We start from the raw sequence: 25,108 nt of genomic DNA, 5'->3' as shown, positions 1-25,108 counted from the left end.
TCTCTCCAGCTCCATTCAGAGCGTTGCTTCCCTGTGATCTGTGTTTCTGACAGCTCCATGAACACACACACGCTCACGCACACACATGCAGCTCCTCTGCAAACAAACACCATGAATACTAACAGGGCTTTGTATCCACAGCACTTAAAAACGGGGTAGGAAGAGGCAGGCGGGGCAGGAGGGGGGGGTAACAGAGAGGGGGAAAAAGGAGGGAAAAAGCAGCAGAGTAGAAAAGAGGAGCTGTGGCACTGTGTTGATCTTGTGGCCACTCTCACAGACCCACCCCTCACCCATCTAACCAGCCCCATTCACCCCCCCCCCACCCCCCACCGCCACCCTCATCCCTGTTCCTCGTTCGTTCGTTCTTCCCACCAGTTCTCCTGGGAATAAAGACTTCCATTCATGCGCCTGAGGAGACCCACAGCGGGGGAGAGAAAAGAGGGAGGAGAGAGAGGAGGGGGTGGGAAGAGGAGGGGTTGTCAAGGTGAACGGTTTGCGGATGGCTGGGATCAGACCCACCGCTGCCTGAAACTGTACGTCTGTTTTTACTCGGCATGTTCCACTTCAACACGCTCTTCCCTACCTCAGATTCAAGCGGCTTCTGGGAAAGTTGGGTGGGAACATTTGGAAGTTTGGCTCCGAAGACAAAAAGCTCGCAAACTATAAAGTCCCCTTGCTAAAGCATCTATATTTTCTTCACTTTTCAGATTTTGTCAAGCTACAACTTGAAACCATGATGGGATTTTTTAGTGACAGATCAGCAGAATGTAGGGCTTAATTATGAAGTGAGAGGAAATGGTTTTTGATAATACAGTTCTAGATTTACTGCTGTCCTCCATGAGATGCTCAAAGCTTAAAATATTGTTTTATAGCCCTGATATAAACTTCTTCACAGCGTTCTCCCTGTTCTATGTGCGCCAGATCGGACGGATTTAATCTGAGATTAAATGATGACTCTATTTACTAATCAAATAATTTCTGACAGCAATAGGCTGCACTGGATTTCAATTAGATGGATCAAAGTAAAGAAGGCTGAAAAAAAACTGGATGTCAGACTTTTCTAATTTTCATTTTTATACAAAATTTTGAATCAAGCCACATTCATTTGCACTACACAATAATCACATGATAACAGCTGCATTGGTCTTCCCTTTATGAGGAGCAATTTTGCTTACAGAAACTTCAGCATCCATTTTGTTTGCTCTGTTATGTATTTATTTTGGATATTTAAAATATCTTCCAGTTCCAGTGGTACACGTTTGTTAGAAATGAAAGTTAATTGATCTTTGTGTACTTACGTTATTATGTCTTTGTTATTGTATTACTTGAAAACGGTCTCAAAACAACAACATTATCATTTATCCCAATAACTTTTGTGGCAATGTATCATCTAGCAAAATTTATTATCGTGACACGCCTATTTGCAACCACAAAGAGTTTTATTTTTTTTTCTCTAAAAACCCTGTTCTGTAGCATCATTGATGCTGCACGCCGTCACGTACGGCACACATTTGATCCTCTTAGACACGATCAAACGCGGGAGCTTCAGCGCACACGCGAGGCGCAGTGGTGGGTCTGGAGTAAAACGGTCCCTCATACGCCCTCAGCAGTAATCCTTGAGACTGGAGTGCTCCTAAAGATAGCAGCAAACCACCAAAGAGCCTCCTTGTCACGCTCTCTTCCGACACACTGAAAAGTTGATGGCTCAATTTAAACAAGAACCTCTGATTGGCTGAGCCAGAGCATGTTATTATGAGGCAGTTAGAGGTTTCTACTCGCGCCTTAATAGCACACACATTTACATGCTACACAAAGTATACGTCTAATCCCCACTATTACCGTTAATGGCGTGTTTGGGCTTTTGTATGTGCAGCCCGCCACAGAAAGGCACTGAGAGCCGTATTAGAGTCGTTTCACAGCGATTATGTACCAATCGTCCCTTTCATGGGGGTCAATGAACTTCAGCTGAGAAACGGCACAGATGACAATCAGTACACACTCTCGACATAAAGACAACACACACACACAGAGAGACGTTTGATACCCTTTGCAAGCCTCAAGATAAGTCAAAACTCACTTCCCCAACGCAGACACTCGTGCAGCACAAAGTGCACAAACCAACAGGAGAAGTTGTTTGCATTCTCTGGGCCCCATGTGACCCAATCGCACCGCTTCTCTCCAACAGGAAACAATTAACAGCCAATGAGCTGCTTTAAGGGATGACTTCCTGTGTGGAATGATTGGTAATTCAAGACAGAAGCTGTGTGCTCAGATTAAACGCTTCCTCTCTGCGGTCTGCAACAGCAAAGCCCCACTCACTGATTAGTTATTCACAAATTATGCAATCTAATGTATTTTATCTGCCTGTGTTAGCGGACAGCAAAGATCTGATAAGAGTAGACGGTCACCACAACCATGAACCCATGATGGTTAGTTCATGTGTTCATGAGAGGCAGTCTGTCTTAGCTGCAGATGTGCCATGTGGAGTATTACGAGAACATGGTTTACTCATTTAACAGTGAGTATAGTGCACAAAATGCAGCCACCCAAGAAAGATCTGGGTGTTTCCAGCATATTTGGACATGTGGGTAGTTAATGTACAGTTTAATTATACTAAAAAAAATACAATCAAACAATAAAAACCAAAGAAAATTCCTTTTAAAACTTCACACGCAGGCACACCACTTTAAATGAGCATGATAAGAACATTCACTACTCAGAGTTTTAAAGGTTTGTCTCATTTCAACCTTTGTTTGTTTGTTGTGCTCCTGACTAGTGAACATGATGAGATTCAAACAGTTGTCTGAGGACTTTAGAAAGACATTGGAGCAACTTATGAGTCAGTCATTCTACGGTACCGAAGAGGAGGAGATTCAGAATCCAAAAAAGCACAATGCTGTTGGTGACGTCTTTTTATAGGGACACTGAGGTTAATAATATGACTTGTGTCATTGAGTTGTCTCCCTGGGAGGCTCACACATGAACCGGGTGAGTCATTTATAGAGATACGATGGCGTGCCTTTCCACAGGGTATCTGCAGGTTTCAGCGAGTCAAATTTAAGACTTTTAAGACCTTTTTTAATGCCACCTTGAATGAAATTTAAGATGGAATAAACTATAAATGTAGGGGATGTTTGGGAGAGTTTTCTGCATTACAATCGGGCATAGCAAAAAACTGAAATTTCTGAGGTCTGTGGCTCTTGGCAGCAGCTTTGTGCTTCTCACACTGCATATGGTTCTCTACAGCCTTAACCCCGAAGTTCCAAGCTTTCCGCACAAAGGCAACGACCAACGTCATCAAGTCAATAAATTTGAACTTAATCCATGATAGACGCAAAAAAGCTCGCCAGTCACAGAACGCTATGAAGATGTCTGCAGGTCACTGCTTGACAGAAAAACTACATTATGCCTCTTTTAGAATTAAAGACCTGGATGCACGGACACCCTGTTTCCAGTTGTGGGAAACTAGACCAGTTTAGATTTGGCTCTAGCACAATCCATGGTTTAACAAGCCCTAAATGTGTCTCAGATAGACTCTTCTGTCCACCTTTGAAGTTTTACGGTTGTGAGCAGACAGTTTCTTCCTTGATCATCTCGTATCCTTGGATGGATCTTCAGCTTGCCAGCAGAGGAACAGGGAGAGAGTCAGAGAGGCTCTGTAATGACATCCTCAGTGACAGGGAGAATGGGAAAAGTGAGACACAATAGTCTTAACCAATCAGGCTGCCTGCCTCCCCTTAGGCCCCCTCTTACCAACAATAATGCCTTTGTGCGAGGCTGCACTCCACTCGTGTGTTCACAGACACGCACGCAGACCAAAGTGAAGCATCATGCACTTCCCAGCAGCCACAAAGAGACGCGGGTGAAGGAGAGCTGCAGGTCCAGAGCTGGGTCAAAGCTTAGCAGACTGCAGGAATTAAAGTGTGTGTGCATGATCTCAGAAATGCCTGTGCGTGCGTGTCTGCGTGTTTCTCTCCAGGCCCGGGCACATGACTGCAGCTGCCCCCTCTCTCCCTCGTCCAAACCAACACCCCCTCCTCGCAGTGGGTGAGAGGTCACACGGAGTGGCATTCCTCTCGGTCTGAGAGCGGACGCATATTTCACTGAGCGGTTTGGTCCAAAAGAGACCGACTGAGAAGGAGACACTGAACTGGAAGGGGGGGGGAGCAGAAGGTGAAAAAAAAAAAAAAATGCAACAGAATGGGGCAGAGAAACGCAGGAAGAGCTGCAGCCGAGGCTGTGTGTGTGCGTGTGTGTGCGTGTGTGTGCGTATGTGTGCGTGTGTGTGCGTGCGTGCGTGCGTGCGTGCGTGTGTGTGTGTGTGTGCGTGCAGAGATGTTTGAGTGGTGAAATGAAGCAGCAAACAGAAAACCCTCGTGGCTTCTTCTCTGCTTCATAAACATTGCTGTTTGTTTAGTCTAAGCCGTGCCCAGGGACAGACACTCAGACATAAGGACAGACAGACAAGTCCTATTCATGCTGGGATCCACACTTAAGAGACAGAGCATAAATATGCAGCCAAACTACAGCAGGAGTTCTTCACAGAGCCTGGAGAGAAGACATGCGGGGCAATAATATGGTGTTAAGCGTAAGCTATGGTTATAACACAGTTACGTTTTATAAAAAAGAAAACCAGAAAGTCCCTCTCTGTTGCCAATTATCTGCGGACTTAAAAAGAGTTTAGCTCTATAATCTAAATGTTTACATGCAAATTGATAAGCAATAACCTATCAAAGAGATACGCATGGAAATCAGCTATTGATTGGAACAATCCTTGTCCCGACTTGTTGGAAACCCAAAAAGTCAATTTTCATCCAGTCAGTGAATATTAAATATTTCGCTGAAATGTTTAAAAATTAAAATCGGTCGACGTGGCCAACATGGCTTCAAAATAAAATCAGATTTTTTAAATACTAAATACAGTTTCTGATTTTAATCATTTTTCCCCTCTCCTTTTGTTTTTTTTTTTTTTTTTAAATTACAAATGACCTGAAATATTTTCAAAAACTAGCTTTTATTTCAATCTTCCCCTCTGGGAGTTGACCTGAATTCAAAGTCCAAATAAGTTCAAGCTGTAAAACATGCTTGTAAAACGAGATGGAAGGCCCTGGGTGGGCTGATATCACTCACAAGTCCAGAAACCCAACTAGTGCAATGATGAAAGAAGTGACTTTTCATAAATTAAATCTTCAAAAACAGAAAATTTCATAAATCGATCAAATCCAGCTCTAACTCATAAGTCAGAAGCATTTTTGACAGAGATACATCAGCTGTCCATTCAAGCCGAACAGAACACGACGGATTTAGCAACAAAGGTAAAGATCTACACTACAGGAAAAGCACACAATGTTTATAATCAGTGCTAAAACTGCTTTTATAGGACAATACATACAGTTTAAAATGTCAAACCTCTAATTATTTTTTTATTTGTTTTGAGACAACACCTGTTCACACACATGGTGTGACATCTCTGCTTCTGATATAATAAATATTGACTTTTTATTACAGTGAAATGTTGAGAATGTCGTTCCTACATGTACAACATATCCATACATATGTACAGAGATCATAGATCTTAAAGACTTATTGCAAAGTGTATCCATGGGTCAAAGCTACACAAACATTGGAAATTGGCCACAAATCTCTGATTAGCCCATAAATTCATAAAAGAAACAAAGTCACACAGATATTAGAAAAAAATATATTTTTAAATAGTTTTGAGGACCAAACTAGAAATTTTAGTTTGGATCAAAAGAAAGGAAGGAAGGAGGAAAGAATGGTGCTGCAAACAGTGATGCAAGGTGGAGGCGGTATTATGTTGTGGGCTTGCTTTGAACCCGGAGTGTAAGGATTAACTGTATAAAAATTATGAAATCTTTAGCAGAAAGTTTGGATTAATGAGTGAAAACAATGTCTAAAGAACATATCAATAAGTGCACGCGTCTCTGAAAAAAAAAAAAAGAAACGTTTGGAGAAACCTAAAATCTTTTTATTACTAAAAAGCCTCCTGCAGACTGAAAACAAGTGGAATGCATTGCAACAACAGACAGCAACAACCTACTCACTTAGGGTTTGTCCTATGAACAAAATGTCCTCAGTACCACTCCTTTGTAGGTTTTGCTGTAACACTTTCACTCTGAAACACCATGCATCTATTTCTGGAGACAATTTGATTTCAGGACCTTATCGTCAGATTTCGGACACTTTAACGTCTTTTTCTTTCAGCGATTTAGAAACGCGCACACTCAGAGACACACACACTGGCGTGCTCCAGACAGCTGATGGTGCCATCAGATTTCACTGACAAGCGCTTGTAGTGGGACTTAGTGAAAGTCGATACTCAGCACTTGCTTCTTTTTCTCCTTTGAATCCGCAGTCCGTTTCCTGCTCTCCCAGCACCGATTCCTGTTGGATCTCCACACGCCGCACCTCTCCTCTCTCACATGCACACACACACACACACACACACACACACACACGCACACGCACACACACACACACACACTCACTGACCAACCACAGAGGGTTGATGAAGATAATGAAGTGACCGCCACAAGCTCAAGATGGTGTGACTCAACGTTATCTATGACCACAGAGAACATGAAACCACTGTCCCTCAGTGATGTGAATCAGGCTGATTCACATGTCCAAAAGCCAGAATCGCTCAGCATAGGTCCAGTGTGTTGTGCTCCCACACACATCCCGAATAACTTTCCAGCACCGACCTGTCAACACAACAGGTCTCAGAACGCCTCAGCACAATGAGCTGATTTGTCACAGAGCCATTAGCATTTCTTTAAATGCGAGCGAGCGCCTCAGGTTTTTATATAAAATATATTTAAAAAAACGCACCTAAAGTCGGACCGGCTTTTATAGCACGTCTGCATCTGCTGGAGGAGGAAGAGAGACCTACTGGGACCCGGACACAATAGAGAAAGAATAAGGCTTGACCTTTTGAGACCAAGTGAGAAGATGGTATGTGTGTGTCTGATTGAGAAATTAGCTACAGTCCCCACCAAATGGTCAGCACAGCCACACACACACACGCGCGCGCACACACATGCAAACAGACAGGCATCAAATCCAGTCCTGAGGGTAAGAAAGCAAAGGCCAGACTCCAGTTGTCTCAACCCTGACCCAATCGTACAAACAACAATACAGCAAACACACACACACACAAACACGCAGACACACACACACAAACACGCAAACACACAGGCTGGAGCTCAGCTATCACCTCTGCTTTTGAATGTCCAGCGGGGTCAAAGTTCACCTCTTCTTCTGCTTCCCCTCCAGCACTTCTTTGTGTGGCTCTGTGTGTGTGTTCACCATTGCTAACCATGCATTCATTCATTCATTCATTCATTATAAATCCAAAGCAGTTAGAGCGCTGCTGCAGACCTCATTCAGTCAACCTTGCAGCGTTGAGTATGTTTGTGTGTTTGAGTTTATGATCGTTACTCATATTCTAGAGTCATTAATCATCGAAGGCATCGCTATGTGAGGACTTGCCACTGTTTGGGGTCATCATCATTCTCAATTAGGCGTAGGACGATACGAGATTCTCACAGTTTCACGGTATCATGGTTTTCATACAGAAGTTCAAAACAAAACTATGTAATGTTTTAATGTGGAACGAATGTCTTTGACTCTAAAACAAACAAGGGATAACCATTCAAACTCCTGCAAAAAACAATAGTATCAAACCTTTCCGTAGTGAATAAAACCATATTGTTTTGACATTTTTAAAATAGAAAGAATGCCAAGAAAGGGAGATATTGATGATGATTTGTACAAAAATACTTGAAAACTACTCGATAGTAGAGACCACAGCAGTCCGCCAATACCGGAGACCACCCAGATTGTTCCTCATTGATCCCTGTAAATCTACATTTTAATAATTCAAACACCAATTAAACTGTACTATGAATTTATATGCTCAGTCTTAGCATTGCAACTAATATCTAGAGTCTTTTGTATGTCAACTCTTTGAAGCTACAGCAAGGAGCACCAAAGAACATCAATGTTTGACAAACATCACCCAACAGCATGTAAAGTAGTATTGCATGTAGTTATTTCTGCTTCCTGAGCTGCATTCACTTTCAAATATTTCAGAAAAATATTTACAAATGGGTGAATTTTCCAAAAATAATTTGAACCCATAAATAGGGGAATCCCTGAATACTGAACTGAGCCTGGGGTCTCGTGCTTTGTTTTACTTTCCCTTTAGTTTGCCCTAAATATGTTTCTAAAACATAATAAATACATGGTGCAGGCAACACTACCAGTACTTTCTGTTTTACGTTACATATCGCAGCGTAAATGTTTTTGTATATTGGCATCATAATTTGGTATTAAGATACTGTGAGAATCTCCTCTTGGCCCAGGTCTAGTTCTGAAAAGCAGACCAAGGTTAGTGCAGATCGCCAGGAAATAGATTTTAGAGAGGAAAACCTTGTGGATGTGATTGGCGAGTGAAAGACAAGTGAACAGATTGTGTTTTGACTGGACTTTCTGAAGATTTGGGAGATACCGAGAAGCAGATCAGAGGTTAGATGCGATATGTGTGTGTGTGTGTGTGTGGGGGGGGGGCGTGTGTGTGTGTGTGTGTGCATGCATGCGTGTGTGTGCATGCATGCGTGTGTGTGCGCGCGTGTGCACGTGTGCTGGTGTGTGTGCATGGGGGTCAGACACAGATGGACAGCTGGTGTTTCCGTGGTGCTAAATCACTCACCCCCACTACCCCTCCACCCCACTCCAGCTCACATGCACACAAACACATTCACATCTACCATCCCCCAATCACTAAAGGGAGACGCCCCTTAAAGCTTTCCCAGATCAGAGACTCAAAGGCTGCAAACACTGACAGCACACATGCACACACCAAAAACATCTAAATGAACAATTTGGGGGGTTTTAACCAAACGGACAGATACCAGAAACAGTCAATGGGACAGTAGGGTCAGACCGCAGCAGAGGTGATCATTTTATGTTTATACATATTCATAAATCAATCATGGATTACTCTCTGTGGGCAAAGCATGATGCATCTCACACACACACGCACACACACAAGCTGACACAGACGCTGCTGCTTTTATGAGCTCATCAAGTCCCTCAGGTCACCAACCGCCATCTCCGACAGAAATAAGAAAAACAACATCCACATCAAACGTCCAAGCGTTCCCTGTGCACACACGTGCACGTATTGCGCGTACACACACTTGGCGTTGCGACTGTGACAGCATTAATTTCCCTGTATGCACTTGACTAACACATAATAATCCCAAACACTGCTGGGAGAAGACCACCAAGCAACAACACAGACACATGCACACGCACACAGAGCCAGTAGGACCACCAAGCAGAGGGGCTGTCAAGACAAGATAAGTGTGTATTTAGCGTCAAGCTTTCGGATGGGTCCACTAACACACACGCACACACGCAGAACAACAGCAACAACACACACAGCCCTGGCCCGGACTCCTGAAAAAGCTCTGGCTTATCTTTCCCCACAGATAGCAAAATGGATTAAGAGCCACATTTGGCACGTCCAGGGAACTGGACAGATAACCAGGAAAACACTCCCTCTAACTGCAATCACCGCTCAACATGATTTGTGTGTGTGTATGTGTTTCTCTCTGGGAGCAAAAAAGCAGCAAATGCTCTTTAGGTAGCTTCTGCCAAGTGAAGGCATCGAACCTGCAGACTGTGTGCCTGCGTGTGCGCGGCTGCACGAGCCTCCTCCGTGTCCGTAGGAGTGATGCAGCGGTTGACCCGGGATCCGATCTATTAAATCACACACATTCATCTTCTGAGCGCACACGGCGTGGGCCAGACAAAGAGCCGCGTGCGAGAGGACATCCAGCATGTGTGTGATGTCAGCTGGAGACAGAAAAGGGGAGCCCATCATACTGCGTTAATGTGGGCCCCGTCCCCTGACACGGCACGCTCGCTCTATGACGCCTCTGGTTATGGATGCCTGCTATGAAGATGATAGAAGAGTGAGATTCCCTTTAAAAGAAAAAAAAGGAAATTACCCCCGTTGCACCTCCCCTTTCTGCCCTCCCTCTTTCATAATCCTCTCACTAATAGAATAGTTTATTGTAAAAAAGCAAATAAGGCTCAACTGTTGTTACTGATAGCTGTAGAATTATGTGTATTTGTTGAGATGAAGAGATACAAAACCGTTATGAGCAAAAATGACTTTCTCCTTTGTCATCCTTGTCTAATTCTGAGCCTCAAACTGTGAATGACTGTAAACAAAACAGAGAAACCCGATAAGTTCCTCTTTGCTTTCTTCAGAATAAAAATATGCAGCAGTGATACAACATGGTGACTCTAGACCAACTTTCTGCATTGGTGGTGCTGCGTTTACTAAAGAACCTTAGTAAACAAAGTTCTTTGTTCGAAGCAGAATTACTGTTTAAAGAGCTTCTATGCACTAAAATTTAACATCTGAAGCTAAACGTCTTATTATGTTCAAGTAGTTAGTCATTGTATTCTCCCAGTGTTTAAAAATCCCTCATATACATTATGGAATGTATATGAGGGACGTCCAGGTAATGCATATACCTCAATTTAAAATTGGATTGGTGGCATTTAATGACTCATGACAGTGGCTGACAGTATCAAAACAACAATGCAACTCATGAACTTCTTTCGTTCTTACTTCAAACTAAGAGTCTCAAGAGTAGATAGAGGTGTCGAGCTTAAAGCACTCACTAATTTTTTTTTATTTTTTATTTTTTTTAAATCTCTCTCTTTCTCACTGATTATTTCTGTTTTTATTTTAATTATGTAAAGCACTTTGAAATGCCTTGCTGCTGAAATGTGCTATACAAATAAAATTTGATTGATTGATTGATTGATTAATGTCTCATTGCTCCCTTACGGTGTTCACACTTAGATTTTGAACTATAGTTGATCAAATGATATAGTCCTTTTTATGATATTGGCTGCTAACAGTCAGTCGTGGCATTCTCACAGTGCTTACAATCAGTCTTATATGGCATTGTTCTATTTTTTTTTTTTTTACTGAATCCTATAAATGCCACATGAACGACTTAGAAGTGGTTGAAGCTTCTTTAATGTGTTGTCGACTCGCCTGATGATGATCGTTAGCAGACTGTCAACACTCAACGAAATTTACAAAAATTCTTCCTAAGAGTTTTAGTTAGCGGTAGAACAAGGTGTGAAGCTTAAAGTACTCGCCCTCAGACCCAGAGGTCATAATAGCAGCTTACTCTTACTTCATCAGATGAAGTCATGTTCTGACAGAAACTGGATAGGACTTCATATGAAAGAGTTCACTCTGGGAAGGAAGACTTGAGGAGTTTCGATCTCTTCACGCACCTGATATTTATGTTTCCCAGTCTGCACACGCATGTTTTCTGCCCTTTAATTTACTGTCGAAGGTATTAATTACACAATCCCTATTTAAATCATTTCACCTTCCTTGACTGGGTGACACCACACAACAGAAAATAACTTTTAAAAAAGGGCACCATTTTCATCTCTTTCTACATGCTTAGCTTCTAATCGGGCTGGCCGTCTTTCCCGTTCTCTGTCTATTAGAGGGGCAAATCTCCCTCTTAATGGATTTCTATTGTATCCTCCCTCAGCCCCCTCCTCTATTCACCGCACTACACACAAACACACTCCCTCTGAGGGGGCCCCTTAACCAGGCTCTCCATATGCCTGACCTCCACCTCCTTTCTCCTCCTCTTTCCACAACCCCCTTCTCCTTCTCCTGCTCTGCTGCCGCCGCTGCCCCGTGCTGCCATCTGGTAGGGGCTGAAAAGAGTGATGGAAAAAGTGGAAGATGCGAGGGAAGAAAAAAAATGGCAGGGACAAGTGTGGAAAGAGAGATGGCTAAAAGAGATAAAGAGGGAGAGCGGGAAAAAGAAGTAGCTGCGGACACAATACAAGAGCGAGTGGAGAGGCTGTCCATCTGCTCCCCACCTCACTTCCCCTCCCCTTCTGACACACAGCCTCCCCTACACCACAAAGAGAGTTTTTAACCTCGACACACACGCACGCTCTCACGCACGGACGCACGCACACACCCACACACACACATATATCCAGGCATGCAGTGAGAGAGAGAGAGAGAGAGGGTCTCTTTAACCCGTTCCTCTCCAGTGAGCCTGCCTGGGGTGGCAGGTGATGGGTGGATGCAGGCAGACGACGTGAGGCGAGGGGCTGGGGGGGACGAGGGGTGGGAGGGTGTTTGTAATTGGAGGACGGAGCGGTGGGGATGAAGGGTTGAAACCGATCTGAACCAACACCAACACGTTCTCCCCTCCCCTCAGCAAAGCTCAGAAGACACCGGCGTTTCAGAGCCGTCACTATGACAACAATCTGTCAATCATCGCCAACCGGCGGGCTTCCTAATTAGGGGGCTGATGGCGCTGGATTATGACCGGCTGCCCGGGCTTCAGAAAGCGAGGCTCAGCCCACCATGCTTACCAACGGAGATAAACGCTGACGTTCGTTCGTGCTACGCGCATCTTGTCATGCTTTTTTATTTTCCTGCCTGAACAATCCCACAGGCAGGTCAGAAGGTCCACTGTGCGGTTAGACGACGAGTCCAAGAGAAAACCAACAGGAACTCTGGCTGTGGAGATGGATAAGTTTTCTCTGCCAGCTCCAAATCAAAAACCACATTTTGTTTTCTTTCCAAGCAAACGCTCCAAATGTTTAAAAAGGTTAATAAACAGGAACACACCACGATGTTTCCTTCCATCTTGGCCATGACTCTCCGCTTACATTAATTGCAAAGATTTACAATCAGCTAAAAAAAATTATATGAATAAATCTAGCAGCAGTAAATAAACCAAACTGAGACAGGATGAAGGTTTACTGGACAGCTACTGTCATGCACACTTACTTCGGACCTTTGTAGAAGAATGGCAAAAAGAAACTTGCTACAACTCGTGTAACACGGTGGTGGCAGAATGATACTGTGGCGGATTGCTGTTTCAGCAGGGACAGGAAAGCTGGCCCTGTTGCTCAGAGTAAATGGGTACATAAAGGTCAAAGGTCACTTTTAAACCACAAACATTAACGGGTTTTATTTGGATTTTATGAGATACACCAAGAAAAACCGTGCAAAACTGTAAACTGAAGCAAAATTAATATAAAATATATAAAAAGTTTGTTGCGTATACATGTTCTGCCCTTTTTAAATTCAAATGTACTTTAAAAACTTTTTTAAAGCGTGTGTTCAGACTCTCTCCATGCAGTCTGACCGAGCTTGAGCAGAAATGTTCAGCTTCTGTATTTGAAACCCAAAAGAAACAAAGTTCAGATGTGACTGAGGCAAAAGGGGGCTCTACAGTGTGATATGTTAAACACTTTGAAAACCATGTGCCGTTTTCCTTTCACCTCACTATTATGCAAACTTGTCTTCAAATCGTTAAAGTTTTGGGTTGCAAAAGTTTAAGGGCTGTGAGTGCTTTTGCATTTCTCAAAGTCTTGATAAACATTTCCTCGCAATGTTCCTGCTGATGCGATCGTGTCGACCAATGAAGCGCCTCAAAGTGTGTGAGAGACAGGAAGCCGGCTCAGACGCCTACCGAGGGGCTCTTTTACCTTGTGAGCCACTTGAGTTGGAGCGCAAACAACAGAGCAGAACACGACTCTGCAGCATGTTGACAACATGACACCGTTAGTCCTGCTGGGCCTGTCGCGCTCAGCGCCGCGGAGATGGCTGTCAGGTTTGGACACACACACAGCACCGTGTAGGTCAACACAGCCCGCAAACACTAGATTCCCCAAGGACCTGTACATACACAGTGTCACACACACCAGAAACCAGTATAGTGTGGGAAGGGTGATGGAGGGGGGGTGAGGAGGAGGTGAAGGCTGTGACCCACAAAGGCTGATTTCATTAAAGGAGGGAACAGGAGAGGAAAGGAAACAAGCAGTGAGTGGAGGGGACCGGAGAGGTCTCCGAGTCTATGACCACAAATGGAGAGGGCAGACACCAGCTGTCACTTGCTTGTGTCAGCCCTATTCTCAGCAGCTCTGTGTGTGTGTGTGTGTGTGTGTGTGCGCGCGTGCGTGTGGGTGTGTGCGTGCGTGCGTGTGTGTGATCTCAGTCAGAGTGGTTTCAGTTACAGCAAACTTTGACTCTTTGTAAACGTAGCTGGAGGCGACGATCAACAAAAGCTACGGATTGAGACGTTAGGCTGGACAGAAGTGTTTTTCACTTAAAGCCCATAAAGCGTACACAGCGTAGCCTACCTGGTGATTTATTACTGACTCTAAGTGAGTAAAGAAGAAGCAGGAGGAAAGTGGGGGGGGTGGGAACTTACCCTTTTTCTCGGGGGACCTCGCTCTTCGTCCTTGGGGCCCCGCCCTGCTCCTGCCCCGCCTCCTGTCCGCCCTTGTCGCCCCCCTTTGCCCTCTCCAGCCGGAGGTCGGATGGTCATCCTGATCTCTGGCGGGCAAATATAGTTCTCGAGGCTCTTGGGTGGCTTCTTGGTGCGTTTGGTGGTCTGGATCTTCAACTTGAGACTTCCCTCCTGGAAACTCGCTTCCTTGATGGAGAACTCCTGCTCCTCCATAAGCCCCTCCCCTTGCTCCTCTAGCCCCTCCCCCTCACTGGCAGCGCCGTTAATCACGTCATTGCCGTGCACCGGCCCGGCGCCTCCCGCCGCCAGTTGATGCTCCTCGCCGGGCCCTGCCCTGCCTCCCCGAAGGTCCGCCTCTTTGGGTCGGGCTGAGCCAACCAGATCCCTCGGCTCCATCCACGCTCCCGCCAGAGCCAGTCAGGATGGGGGAGGGGGGCGAAGCTCTGGCAGTCGGCCAATGGGAAGATTCAGTGCAGGGGTCTGGTGGGCTGCTTGGTGCTGTCAGTCAGCTACTGAGATTGCGTCCGTAGTCCCACAGGAACGCAGCGAAGCCAGGGACAATCTGCGAGAGAAGAGCAGGGGAAGAGCACGATTAGAGGGAGAAAAGGAGCTCTGCATCTTCTGTTCGCGTACAACCTCTCAGCACAGGCTTGTACGCTGTCAACAGCCTCACTGGCAGCCTGTTGGACGCGAAGACAGACATAATCATCACAGAGCTGCAGAGGCATGCTGCCAGACTCTGATTTGCATTTTGAATCTCACATAAATAAACTGATTTTTCACTTTTGTAGTGTTGTCTCAGTAGCTGCCTTCATCGATTCCAGCAGAGCGGTGCTGGCGCTCGTGATCAATTTCAAATAAGACATTCCTCTTCTCTGCTCTAGAGCCAGGCTCAAGTTATCCTGAGGACACAGGGCAGAAAATCTGAACAAAAATGACTTTCTCCTTTAAATCCAAAGCAGGGGGGCAAAGGGAGGGAGTCTTGCCGTGGAAGGGGGGGGGGGCTTCTCCGGGGAGAAGCAAATGCCAGCAGAGAAAGAAGGAGAGAAGGAATCTAAATTCCTTCCCCAGATGTGGTTTACGAGCTGGTCTGGAAAAACCAGCGTCTGAACTGTTTTACACACTCACATAGCAGCATTGCTGCACGCATGCATTAAAAACCCGTTATGCACATAAATACACATCCAAATGACAGTGTTGCTGTCATGGAGTAGGCTGCACTGCTGCACTCACACTGCTATTTAGAGAGAGGAGAATTTCTCACAGGATTAAGGATTTTAGCATCGGATCACTGTATATGCACATGCACGCTGTCGTCACCGTCACACACGCGCATACTGACACAGGCCAAATACACCGAGGTATAAACAGAAAGCAACCAAAACAAACACTAGACTACAGTTCTTACTACAGCTCCAGGGAATCCCATCAGTCAATATGACATGAGGCAGGACTGAGTGGAAGTGGGGAATGCTGTCTCACATGCTGAGTTGAGTCTGGCACCATTTACACTGATGTGAACCCGGACCGGACCACTGTCTGCAAACATGACTCAAGTAGGAGCTTTGCTGCTCGCTGGAGACACATAAAGACCTCAGTGTTCACAGCAAGCGGCAAAAAGAAAACATCCTCAACCCCTATTCAGGGTTACACATCATGAGGGTTGGAATACAACATTCATCCATCCATCCATCCATCCATCCATCCATCCATCCATCCATCCATCCATCCATCCATCCATCCATCCATCCATCCATCCATTCATCCATCCATCCATCCATCCATCCCACATCAGGTAATGGGGGGAAAAACATCCAGGATGGGAATCCCAGACATCTATCTCCCAGCGTCACTCTCCAGCTCCTTCTGACGGTAACCAAGACGAATGCAGGCCACAAGGGATGCACAGCCCCTGCAGTGGGCTCTGGGTCTCCCCCAGAGCCTCCTCCCAGTTGCACATGCAGAGAAACTTCCAAAGAGAGAAACCCAGGAGGCGTCCTGATCAGCTGCCATAACCACCAGGAGGAGAGCTCCTCTCTCCGTCTCTAAAGGCGAATCAAGCCGTCCCACGGGTGAGGCCTATTTCAGCCGCTTGTTCTCATCTCATGAACAGGCCTGTCATGACAACAAATTCTGCTGGATGACAAATTGTCCCATTAATTATAGTAACAAATGATAATATCCATTTTTAAGTAATAAAAATGGAAGTCCGCGCTCTCAAAGATCAGTGAACTTTAATTTCCAACGAACATTCAATACTGGAACCGGAAGACATTTTAAATATCAAAATAAATAAAACAATCAAAACAACAAATAGAAACAGACACTAAAGTTTCTGTAAACAAAATTTCTCTTTGAAAAACGAGCTAATTGAGACCAACACACTGGAGTGAAGCTCTTTGTCATCCAGCTTTTGGTAAAGAAAGATAAAAATCATGCAAATGGAAATAATCAAGCTCGTTTTAATTTATCACGTGATTAATCGATTCATTCCTTATGGCGACAAGCTTACTAATGGCCATCGGTGAGTGGTGGATAAATCTGTAAATTCAGAGTTCTGCTTTTTGCTAACAGACTGAAGAGACCGCAGTGGTTGCTACCCCACCTTCCACCCCATGATCACTTGTGAACAAGATGGCAAGATAAGGACAGCAGACCAGCCTCTTCCATTTAAGAACCAGACCAGATCCAGGATCCAGACTTTGGGAGCCGACTGCCACCCTGAAACAGTTCGGATAAAACCCAAACCAGAAACCTTCCTCTCTACTATTATGCCTTGAGACCCTAAGCTTAGCATTACCTGGATGTTTTTTCTCAATGTGCTTTTTCTGAGCAAGAGTGAAAAAGCAATCCTCTCAATCACAATACCGAAGAAACCTCCATAACACAAGCTCTTAGGAATAAATATCATAATTCGGAGATTTTATTTAAAGCAGAGTTTAACTCTCTGTTGTGTTTTAAAGTTGCAAATCCTAAAAAACTTCACTTTACTAGACTGAAACAACTTATAAGCTTTCCTGATAGGAATCTGAAAATTAGAGAACAGCAGTGGTTTTATTGTTAAGGTGTATTTTAACATTAAATGTGCTTTTCCTTTTTCGAGCAGACTGTGGAGCTTAAAATAGTCCAAAGTGTTTCTACTGTTCCCATTCAACAACGCTGCTTTTCACCAAAACACTTTAAGCTATTAAACAACAATCGGTTTTCAGTGTAAAAAGAGACAAGCTTTCTGAAAGCGTCACAGTGGTAAAAACATTCAAATCCCCAAAGATCACAAGGCAATAGTATGAAATGTTGATTTTAACGGTTAATAATGGTCGCAGGTTTTAACATTTCGGACTTGTTAAAATGTTTTATAACTGTGTTGCCTTGAAGCACATCTGTCTCCAGCTGTCAGTCAGGCAGTTCATCACAGAGGACAACCAGCCCAGCATGCACACACTGCAGGGCATTTTAGAGAGGCCAGCTAGCTGATTGTGGCTCAATGAGAAGTGTCGTTGTCTTGAATCCTAAATGTGTGGGTTCAGATCCAGCCTCCTACCGTCACATGTTGGTGTGCCTCTGGGCAAGGGACTTCTAACCAAGTGGCCTGATCTGCATGTGTGGGTATGAATGTGTGACACAGCAGTGATTTTTGTCAATGCGGTTCTAATGTGAAGCACTTTGAGTGGTTGGTATAGCTAGAAATACCCATTTAACCTAACAGTGATGTTTTGGACTGTGGGAGAAATCCAGAGAGAAGCAGGCATGCGCCAGAAAGAACAGAAAAAGGATTTGGACTCGGTTCTCCTACCGTTTCACCACCATGCAGCTTCGAATTATTATTATTTTATTTTTTTTCGCAAAATGACATTGAAAAATGTGTTTCCCAAAGTCAAAAATCAAGACAAACTTCTTGAATCCCTTTTCAACCAAACATTCAATAAAAAACAATAAGAGTAGAACTGTTTTCATTGGCCAGTAGAATAACCTCATGCACAACCAAATCCAAACCTGAAGAGAGCTTTGAAAGGGAAAGGTAGCAGAAACCGTCAGCAAACCAGCGCAAGAAGCTTCTAGGTAGCTACAATAAGCACAGAGTAGACGTTTCTACCAAAGCCTTTCTGGAGCTAAGAGCCACTTATAAAAACAGAAAAAGTCCTAAAGAATTGGTTTTATTTCGCACAGCCTGAGAGCAAAATGATCTATTACTTTTCTGTAAAGGATCGAGGGGAGTCATCTTACTTTGGTCATGGTGTTTGTGTTTTTCTCCTAGAAGTAAATCCACTCTAATTTGTAAACCCTGCTTAAAAAGCAGCTAGCGTTATAAAGTTAAGCTGAAAGTTGATTTAGAAAAGCTACTTCAAGCAGGACATATCAAATGAAAGAGTTCTTATCAACAGAGCTGCCTAACCTTTAAAGATTCATTAAAAAGTAAAACTACAACTGCAACCCTATGCAACACCATTCGGTGCGCAAATGGTGATATTTCAACAAACACTAGGAGTAACGATGCAGAGAGAAGCTGCCTAGCAACAAGAATTGATCAACTGTCAGCTGTGGCTGGCCAAGAAGTCAAAAAGCTGATCTCTATCAATAAATGAAAGCTCCACAATAAGTGCGACCAGATGACGCTAAAACAGCTCTTTCATGTGGATTCTGTGTGAAGAAGACTCAAAGCCAACAATTTTCAGGTGTTTAAAACATGCACTTTAGTAAATCCATTTTAAAATGTATTTTCTAAAAGCCTGTCGTGAGGAGTCTGTGGTTCATTCGAGCGGTGACAGAGTGAAAAAAAAAATACAACAGGGAGGTCGAACAGAGTACACACAATTTGCTCTGGTTTATCTTTTCGAGCTTTCGGCCCCTGTCTGTTAATGAGCATCCAAGATTTAGAAAGAGTGGCAGCATTTTGGAGTGAAATCAAGGAAATTCTCTCAGCTAAACACAGAAAAGCAGATCTGGTAATGCTAACCGTGTTAAACGCTAACGTCGCAATCTAAAGATAGTTTAAAATGTGAATTCTAATTACTCTCCTTTTGTTTCAATATAACAACAAAAACCTGGATTGATAATTTCCTACTTCCAACAAAGTTTGGGGGAGAGGAGGGTTACACCCTGGACAGGCCACCTGTCCATTACAGGCCTCTGCTCCCAACACAATGTTAACATTTTAACTGGTGATCGGACTCTTTAACTTCACCCCCAGTTCCAGATGAAGGCAGGTCTTCTGACCTGAAGATTTGTTGCCATCATCGGATTGAGTCAATGTTTTTATGCAGCTCAAATAGAAAGAACTAGTGCTAAACCACCACCACCTCCAGTTTAGCTCCGAAACTGATACTGTTAAAAAAAAGAAAAGAAAAGCAAGAGGAAGCTGCAATCAAAAGGCTCTGCACCACAATAAGAATCACTGATGCTCACAGCAGGGAGAAGAAAAACCCATTTCAGACAAGGTTTCTTCTTTTAATGAATAAATAAATCAAATATTTAATTGCTTGAAGCATAAGTTTTACTCTTCAGATTCAAGGGTACAGACTACTCAGAAGTTTTTATTTCCTTTTAAGAAAACTTCGGTTTTTAACAGATTTTTTTTTTCAAGTTGCAGAAAGTATCCATCAGTCTCTCTGTGGCGAACATTATTTTCCTCTGTGGTAGATCTCCACATCTTAAATGCAAAGCCTTTTTGGCAGCCCGAAGTCTCGGATGTCACAGCCTCCGTGATTTAAGTCTTCCCCTAAACAGTTCTACAAACAAATCCGGCTCACTGTACGACCGCACATTGGGAAGGGTTACATCAGTCTGTAACAATGATACATAAATAAAGCAGCCAACATGATCAGCTTGATGGATTGCCCATCTCAGGGGTGTCTTTCATACCCCTCTAGAAAGAATGAAAACCGCTCGCTTCCAGTAAGAAATCCCTGCAAAAAACAACAAAAAAAAAAAAAGAGGAGCTCTAAACCACCGTTGTGGTGGCTTTGATGGCTTCTGGGTTTGACAGAAATAACAGCAGATATTAGGTCCGGCCTGATCTCTCAGAGTGCCCACATGACCCACTTTGGTCCTCATGCCAGCCGAGTGACTCGCCCCCTGTGGTATGTGTGAAAGCCACCCTGGTCATCATGTGACTGCGAACAATGACAGGAAAAAAAAAGACACCGATGCCAACCACAACGAGACACACACACACACAGGTTCACAGATCGAAAACACACACTTTGAAGATTTGCGGCCTTTTACCACCATGACCCTATATGACAGAAGAGTGGTATTAAGCATTAGTCCAGGCTATTACTACGTAAACTACTTAGCTAGGTCATGGCTCCTTCTCCTCCCTCCCTGCTCAGCTGCCCTAAGAAGTGTTTAGTACAGTTACTGGCAGGCCCGGAGAGTTTATGTAAGCCTGACCCTTCCTCGGGCCTCCCTCACTTACTTAGCCCGAGCCTCACTGTCTCCTCTCTCCTACACACGCACACACACACACACACACACACACACACACACACACACACACACACACACACACACACACACACACACACCCACACACACACACACACACACACATGCAGGAATACACATACACACCTCAGCTAGCCTCAAACAGCAGGCTGATTGTGAGAGAGGCCAGACTCGCTGCATAAATAGCTTTATTATGCTCTCAGAACTGCCAGAGCTAACCAGCTTCGCTCTCAAATAGCATAAGGTCGAGCGAGGAGGGCCACGCAACGTTTTGTCTAATGATGAAACACCGATAATGGAACACAGATGGACAGAGGAGAGAGACGGTGCATGATGCAAACGTACAGACAAAACTGAGGAAGAAAAGAGTGTTAGCGAAAAAACGGAGAGTGAGACAGAGGGAGGGGAAGGAGGAGTGGGGGTGGGGGGGTGGCAGCAGAAACACAACCTTTTAAGGCTGCATACCCAGCAGCTCAGTGCCTGAGGTGGACTCGCAAATAGCTCATACACACATGGAGACAAATGCATGCACACACACACATTTACAGATTCAGATGCACACCAAATGACTGATTTTTTTTTTTATTTGCACAAGCTAGTGATACCCCCATCTTTCTTTTTCATGTGAGAGAACCAGCACAGTCTGTGGCTGCAGATGAGTATCTTAATGAGAGGCAGAACACTGTCTTTACATTTATCTGATTTACTCTTTTAATACAGCACTGAAATGTTTCCAACAGGACGTAGTCTTAGCTTGGAGGAAAATCCTAAGAAGTGGGCCCGGTCGTCTTCTGGTGTTCACAAGCAGAGCCTGCCTGATGCATAAGCAAACTGAGCGGCTGTCACAGAAGTCAGGTGTAAATATGTAAAAAATGTCAATATTTACTGTGTGTTATGCGGTAACCACAGTTCTCATCTCTATTTTTAAAAGGTTGTGTGTAATATCTGTTTACTCAGACTTTTTCTGAGTAAACAGATTTTGGTTTTGAAGCAACTCAACAATTTTACCATCTTACTTTTCAACTTAACTACAGAAACACAGAGAACCTGCTGAAGACACGCTGATGAGAACCAAATTTCTGATCCCAAAATCTGATTTCTCTTTGAGAACTATAATATATAGGAAGAGGAAGGAAAAAACAGCATTCAGAATATTTTTTTATATCCTTGCTACTGATATTGTCCCTACAGTACTTTAAAAGCAGAGATGATGTCACTCTCAAAGTGACATCATCTTTCAAAGTTTTAAGATTAGAGAGTTAATCTATCTTTTTTTAAAAGCCTTTGGGACCCATATTTGCAATTAGCACAGTTAGCTCAGCTAGCATTAACATTAGGGTGGCCTAAATGTGTATTTCCTGGAGCAGTGGCTCCAAAGGTTGAGACTGAGATCACAGTAGGTGAAAAGAGTCAACAACTGGGCTCTAAAAATTCACTTCAGAAAAAAATTGATTGGGGAAGGAAACAAGATGCCTCGTGATAAAGTTATTACCCCCTAAATAAATCAAGAATTAACTGTGAATAACTTGTTTGTTTGATTTTTTTTTTTTAGAAAACTGGATTCAATGCACTGCTAGGTCTGTGCAATCAAGAAGTCATTAAAACATAGAAGAAATCTAAAAGATCTAAAAAAAAAAAAAGTAGCACATTATGACCCAAATTCCGAAAATAAGAAAGAAAAGAAGAGAAAGTTACTGACATATACTAGTCTGAAAAGGTTTAAAAAGTCATTTCTAAGTGTTTAGGACTACAGAGAACCACAGTGAGTCATTATCCCCACATGGAGAAAGCATGAAACAGTGGGGAACCTTCCCAGGAGTGGCTGGAAAGAACACCAAGCCTCTTCTCACATTTGCTAAAAGCATCTTGATAAGTGTACACTGTGCATATTGCATTACATGTTAGTACGCTGATGAGACAAAGGCAGAACCTTTGGATGGTGCGTGTTCTGTTCATCTGGCACAAAACGCAGCATTTCAGAAAAAGAACATCTTACCGAGAGCAAAACATGGAGGCGGAGGTATTATTGTTAGGGGCAGCTTTGAAGCAGCCACTGAAGAAACTCTGAATCTCTAAGTGAAAATCCGGAAGAGGAATTTCTGGCCATTAGTTTGAGACCTTACAAAACAAAAACCTGCTTCTTGCATCTGCCTTTTTAGTTTGTTCGACGTCAACACTTGTTTAGTGATCTGAAACATTTAAGCTAAAACAAAAAAGCCAAACAAGCTAACTCTGCAAGGGGGCAAATCCTTCTCACAGGACCGCATTGCTACTAGAAGAATAGTGCATTAATGTTTGAACATGGATGATATAAAGGGGATATTAGGTGGGCTCTGATGAGTTATGGTTGTTTGAAGGGGCCCCAAATCAAATTCAGCTTAAGGTCCCGGACAGCCTTGGACAGGCTCGGTTCACAAATCAAACAAGCGGAGAAGCGAGTTTCTAACTTAGATGACCGGCAAGGTGAAAGAAGCCATCAAACGGATTATTCTAAAGATCATGACTCCTAGAACAAACGCTCCCGTCTCTGGCTGCTCAACATGGACGGCACATGCATGAGCTCGACTGTAAGGTGGCAGGAAGGACGATCATAAAACACCACATGTGGGGCAGCCATAATTGAAAATGATGGTCCTTGGAGTTGGCTCATGAAGAGATGCACACGCACACACACACATACTGAGAAACACACACACACATGCACACACACACACACGCACCCACACACACACGCACGCGCACGCACGCGCACGCACACACACACACACACACATACACACACACACAGAGATCCCCAGGACAAACCATATGCCAGGTAGCAAGAAACCCATCCTCACCTAACTACACCCTGCACAAGCAGATGAATGTTAAACCATTTTAACTGCAGCAGAAGCCACAAAATGGCTGTCAGCAAAAAAAAAAAAAAAAACACCTCCCCTACTCTCCCACTGTCTTCCTCCTTCCCCTCACCCCCCACTCCCCACCTCCGTTCTCTTCCTCTCTTCTCCCTCTGCTACCACTTTCCTTCGCCCTCCACCTCACTCCCCCCCCCACCCCTCACTTCACTCCCTCTTTCTCTCAGAGCGCTCTGCCAAAAGGTGCTCCAGTGCCGATATTCTGTTCACAGAGACTGCCAACAGTTAGATTTGTCCTTGGATCCCGTTCACATTCCCTCCCTCCCCTCTCCTCTCCCTGTGATCCTATTTCGACCTGAGGTCCTCAGCCCAGAAGGGGATACACCTAATCGATTTCTCATGCTTTAATTTAAAGGTGGCACAGGCATCTTGTTACCCAATAGGGGAGTAACAACAGCCAGCTTGGTACTTTTTATGCCGGGGAGAAAAAAAAAAACAAAAAAAAAAAGATGAAATTGCTGCCCTGTTTTTTGAGTGGGGGAGGGGGGCTGAAAGTGCTAACGAGACAGGATCGATAAAATTACCTCTATTATCCATCCTTCAACATGGTCATGCACTGCCTGCCCTTTATCACCCACATGAGCTCACTTCCACAACTTCACTCCCGCACGTTCAGGAGAGCTGACCGAACGTCGCCTCTGCTCCCTCCACCCTCCAGCTGCGCTCGTCTTCAGGTGGATCTGGACCGGACAGGAGTTTTTAAAAGGCCGATATTCTTCCTTCATCAACGGCACAGCACCAGCACGTGCATTCACTCATTTCGATTCTATTTTCTCGTACCCAGAACATAAAAAAAACGGACCAGGTATTGATCCAGAGAGCACAGACTGGAAGAAACGTGCATGTTCTAGCATTTCTGCATCGGGGTGTAATGCGTTTAGGCTACAATGTATCTATTATGCACTCTGTCTTTAGGCTCAATTCACAGGTTTTCAACGAGTTAGCACTGCAGACTGAGGTGGCCGTTGAAGACGGCTGACTTTGTCTCTGTTTGAAAGTGTCAGTGACGACTCAGTCATGCTTTTCAGATCACTGTCCTGTTAAGATGCCAAATGAACAGAACCCAGCGGCTTTTTAACTTTAAACGATTTGGAATATCAAAGAATGTTTAATGTGTTTCACTTTAACAAGGCCCCACACTTCAGTGAAGTGGACCAAAACACTGTTTGGAAGAAAAACAGTCCCGCAGCATCACAGAACCCCCACCATGCTGTACAGTGGGTATGAGATGCTTTTCATTCTTTGTCTCAGCCCTGACTCATTCGTGGTGTTTCTTGCCAAAACACTCAGTCTATGGCCGACTCCCATTTTGCTACTTATCCTTCATCGTTAGCCTTCGACCCTACTTTTCTCTGGGAGTCCCGATAGTTTCTGTCACATAGGGAGGAG

General features: G+C 44.1%; 1 protein-coding gene across 1 annotated transcript in view; it reads right to left on the bottom strand.

The window, feature by feature from the left end:
- Positions 1 to 25,108, bottom strand: part of setbp1 (SET binding protein 1) — a 51,114-nt gene that overhangs the window by 22,693 nt on the left and 3,313 nt on the right. The window contains exon 2 of the mRNA XM_008418821.3: positions 14,322 to 14,922. Coding sequence (XP_008417043.2) covers positions 14,322 to 14,756 — 435 coding nt within the window. The 5' untranslated portion in view covers positions 14,757 to 14,922. The remainder of the gene's footprint in view (positions 1 to 14,321; positions 14,923 to 25,108) is intronic.

This window comes from Poecilia reticulata, chromosome 9 (genome assembly GCF_904066995.2).
Source record: "Poecilia reticulata chromosome 9, P_reticulata-male-v2, whole genome shotgun sequence".
Taxonomy (NCBI): domain Eukaryota; kingdom Metazoa; phylum Chordata; class Actinopteri; order Cyprinodontiformes; family Poeciliidae; genus Poecilia; species Poecilia reticulata.
This window is presented reverse-complemented; position numbering and strand designations above follow the sequence as displayed.